Genomic DNA, 4368 nt, shown 5'->3' with positions numbered 1-4368 from the left:
AAAGCACATAATCATATTGTCGGGGATAATGCGGAATTATTCTTATTCCTAATGATAAGAAATTCAAGTATGAAAAGAGTTCTTAAGAAGAAAGAAGCATGTTTGATATAATGTCATGTATCATATCTCTCTTGACGAAGGAGAACGTAAAAAATAAATTTAGAAAATATTATTGTAAACCAACCAAGGATGTTCGAAGCTATTATACGTCTAGATATATGATTAATCATCATGGACATCGGTTGAAAAGAATTATCTATTTTGGATAAATCATGCACGATTTTATTCATTCAAATATATTTATTTAAAAAAATAAAAAATAAAGTTAAATACGACAAGACGTAAAAAAAAAATTTGTTTGAAAAAATCTCAATCACTGGCAATAAAATGGTCACTTGAAGTGATAATAATCTAACTTCATAAGTAACAGTGAGAAGTATCCTTGGAATTTAACCTAAGGACACAGTTTTATTTGACTGGTAATAGAATGTTATTATGTTACTTTGTATCAACACATCAGAATCCTTCTTCCTGAATTAATCATCTTATTAATTCTCAATTATCTTTAAGTGTCTCAAAGCTGCAGATTGGATGACAGAGGTATATATGTTGGAATGAGAATGGCTTGAACGACAAAATAAGCTCTTCGTTGTGACGACACTGCACCTCCACTGTATGACAGACCAGAGAGGACAGGAAGATGTGACCTGCTTCCCCCGTGTCAGTAGAACTTTCAACAGTTCGATAACACCACCCAGAAGAGATTGCTGTGATGATATCCATGAAGAAGACATTCCAATCTTGGTTTCTTTAATGGGGTCATTGCCTACTCATTCTCCATTCACATCATATTCTATAAAGATACGGGCATATCTGTGAAGAGATATGGAACATGTATCAAGGGACACCAGACTGAGCATGAAGAAATAGACAATATGAGTCTCAACCAATGCTGCAAAGGCTTGCATGGTAGATCATATAATGGACATGACTTTGAGAAAACTGTGTAAGTTCTTTCCCACTAAATAAAAGCATGATAAGAAAGGCCATAAAGAATGATGATTTGATTTCAGTTAAAAGCGGCCATGATTTAATTCAACAGATGGCATGTTAATTATATCACTTTACAATGAAGGCAAAAAAAAAGGGAATTACCTGAGACTACAGCATCGTCAAGCCAAGAAAACTTCTTCTTGTCACACTAAACTTGGATTGTTCCTTCAAACTGAGGTGCACTAGGAGCACCAACTCCAGCAGGAAAATGAAGAAGGAATTCGACCTGTTCTTCTGATGTACTCTGCTTGCTGAGCAGTTTTGGAAGCTTGCTGATTCCTTGTGACTTCGGCCGCAGCACGTTTATCTTCAGCCTTGTGTCTTACAGCTGCTAGCTGGTTCATTAACTTCTCATGTGCACAGGCCCTCATTCTTTCCACCTCTACCTGCAAATGATGGGCATCATCGTATCAGAAAACTTCAGTTGTGGGAAAAGAAAACCAGCAATAGCACGAAAGCAAATTCAGTAAACATGTGTATTCCAAATTGAGCGAAGCCGGATTGTTGTTCTTTAGAATTATGCTTAATTTATCTTAACATAAATTCTAAGAGATGGAGGCAAACTTGAAATAATGCGAGTACCAGGACACATCTGAAGTCGGAACAAATAGCGGTTGCACCACGAGAACCTCAATTAAGATTTACAGAAATATAAAAACATATCATCTGTAGAAACAATAGAATGTACCTCAATCTTCCTCATTTCAGCTTCAATCGTAGCTTTTTGATGATTTTCCCATGCTTGGATCTTGATCTCTTCTCGTTTAAACCTGGGAATTAATTTTCTTTTAGATAAAAATAGCAAGAGAGTAAAGATAGAAATAAATACAAATGCTTAATGAGCTTTCTCGAGCAATTAAAGGAGAACAACTCTGAAGAGCAACATGAGTCTATTTGCACACATACCAATGCTTAACCAGATTCCTTAAGCAATTAAAGAAGAACAACTCTAAGGAGTAACATGAGTTTATTTGCACAATACTACCTAGCAAGATACTTGGTCTTTTCTGCTTCTTCCCAGGCTGCTGCACGCACTTCGACGACACTTTTGTCTGGCTGATCCTTCGACACAGTGATAGTTGAAATTGATGCATCAGTATCTTCTTCTTCCTTGCCGGCCCATGCAGCTATGTTTGTCTTGCCCAATTTTTGGCCTAGCACCATTATTTCCCTCCTAGTTTTCCTTTGTAGCTCCTTTTCAGACATCTCCTTATCGTTCAAATCGTCATGGCAGTCAGCTGAGTCAGTCTGGGTTGAAACTGGAGCTCTTCTTTGTGGAGTTGCTGGCCGGGAAGAAGTTGGGCTGTAAAGTGGTGAAGTTGCTCCCGCGGGAGTTCCTGTACGAGAAGGCTCCTGACTTGCAATAGGAGTCATTTCTGTGCCCATATCTCTCATGGATACAGACCTAACAGTTGGTGCGGGTGTCATAAATGCAGTTGCACTCTGAATAGATGTGGATGAATCATGCCAACTAAGATTCACTGCAGAAAGTCACATATAACGATGACTCCATTGTCACATGTAGGCTGAATCATTGAATAAAATGACAACATAACATGGATGGAAAATCCAATAATTGCAAGACATGCATTTACAATCGCCTAAATTATACAAGATTATGCAAGTTTTCCTATCAAGGTAAAGATCTCTTTTGAATCAAAAAATGAAAATGATTTCATTTTTGAAAATTGCAACTTTAACTTGACCTGCTATCAAGAATGTACCACTTGGGTTTATCACTCAGTATCTTGGATTCATTTTTGCTGTGTCACTATACGGGAAACATAGGATTTTGGATCCTGAAACAATTAGTTTGCACCACAACTACAAACAAGTTACATACGGAACTTGACTATGACAAGCAAAACACAAAAGAATAAGAAAATTAAAGCAGGTACTTTTTCAGAAGCTTTCTATCCTTTTACTGCATACATGAGTAGTGGTCAAACGTGCTAAGTTGCTGAGTATTCGTCAAGATGCAAGTTGACAATGATGCAGCACTCGATAATCCATTTGGTTTGAAAGACAGTTGACGGAAGATGCCCTCGGTCTACAATGATCACCTACTGATTCCATCTATCTAGTCCTCAAGATTCATCAAGGACGTCTTGTAAGAATGAAGATAACATATGTTATTGAGTTTGTCAATTGCCAGCATTTCTTTTTCTATGTTTGCACTCTGTTAATCAGATAAACTGCCGTTTGATATGTATGATAGCAAAGAACCTGACCTACCAGCAGTTATCATGGCTACTGTGATTGTATGAAATCTTCCAAGCCAGGGCACACTATAGGATGATTTGTAAGGTAACTCATTGATTATTCAACTAGAGATGGATAACCTTTATGGAAGCAAGAGTTCATGTGACGAAACATGGAAATTAGGGTCGAAAGCTGGCTCAAAAATAAGTTAACATGATTCATACTGTAACATTGTATAAATCTTGGATGGAATGCCATATCTGAAACTTCTATGACTTCATATGCTGCTAGGCACTAATTTCAATGCTGATGCTTACACATCTTATGATCTACATCAGAACAACACATAATAAGATATACCAGTTTCAGCTTTATTCTATTTTTTTCCCTTGATTCCTTTTAGTGTTAAAACTTGAATCTTGACATGTTTCTAACGGCTTAGAAGAATTATAAATATTAACTGAAGAAAAGAAAAAACAATCAATTAAATATAAAAAAGAACATTTCATTTACTTTACCAATAACCAACAATCAAGATTAGTATAAAGGTTCAAGACTTGAACTGGATCTGACATGAATACAGAAAAGAAAGGAAGAAATTGAAGAAATGACTCAATTTCCATTGGATATAAAAATTCACAAAAAACAGTTAAATAGGATGATGGATTTCTGTAAATAAGGGTCACTTATAAATCAGAATGTTGGGAAGATTAAAAGTAAGAAGCCCAAAAAGGGAGTGCAGCTGAATCTGGATGCTGAAATGGATCAGTGGCATTTAGAAATAATAAAAAAGAAGCTTGCACCTACATTAAGTTACTGAAAACAATTAACAGCTCAGTTTACCTCTCCTTATGGAACTGTGCTACAATCTTTCTGTCAGACACATTCAAACAGTACTCATGAAGTGTTGACAAAGGCACTTTAGTGCAGAAATGCCAAGTTTGAGCACCATATTTTTTAAATAGCTCATGGATGGCACTGGAAGGGATATCCTAAAGGTGGAAATGTTAGGACAACACCGAAGCCAAAACAAAAAACCAAAGCAGCAAAATTGTACATATCTTCACAAAGAACGGTGGTAAGGCTACAACATATTTCCATGATGTGGTAAAG

General features: G+C 36.4%; 1 protein-coding gene across 3 annotated transcripts in view; it reads right to left on the bottom strand.

The window, feature by feature from the left end:
* LOC135665768 (uncharacterized protein At3g61260-like) overlaps window positions 1–3819 on the bottom strand; it is a 4160-nt gene extending 341 nt beyond the window's left edge. The window contains exons 1-4 of one of the 3 annotated variants that reach the window (XR_010509466.1): window positions 2039–3817; window positions 1742–1823; window positions 1156–1439; window positions 431–873 (exon numbers count right to left, since the gene is read on the bottom strand). Coding sequence is in view for 1 of the 3 variants with exons in the window: in XM_065177406.1 (XP_065033478.1) it covers window positions 1236–1439; window positions 1742–1823; window positions 2039–2481 (729 nt within the window). In the remaining 2 variants the exon portion in view is untranslated. Of the gene's footprint in view, window positions 1–430; window positions 874–1049; window positions 1440–1741; window positions 1824–2038 lie in introns of those variants that run through there. The other 2 variants (XR_010509467.1, XM_065177406.1) reach the window with 2 other exon arrangements.
* Window positions 3820–4368: the final 549 nt, after the last annotated feature.

Source organism: Musa acuminata, unplaced genomic scaffold, assembly GCF_036884655.1.
Source record: "Musa acuminata AAA Group cultivar baxijiao unplaced genomic scaffold, Cavendish_Baxijiao_AAA HiC_scaffold_1048, whole genome shotgun sequence".
NCBI classification, from domain to species: Eukaryota; Viridiplantae; Streptophyta; class Magnoliopsida; order Zingiberales; family Musaceae; genus Musa; species Musa acuminata.
Note: the sequence above shows the minus strand (reverse complement) of the source record. Positions and strands in the feature narration are given on the sequence as shown.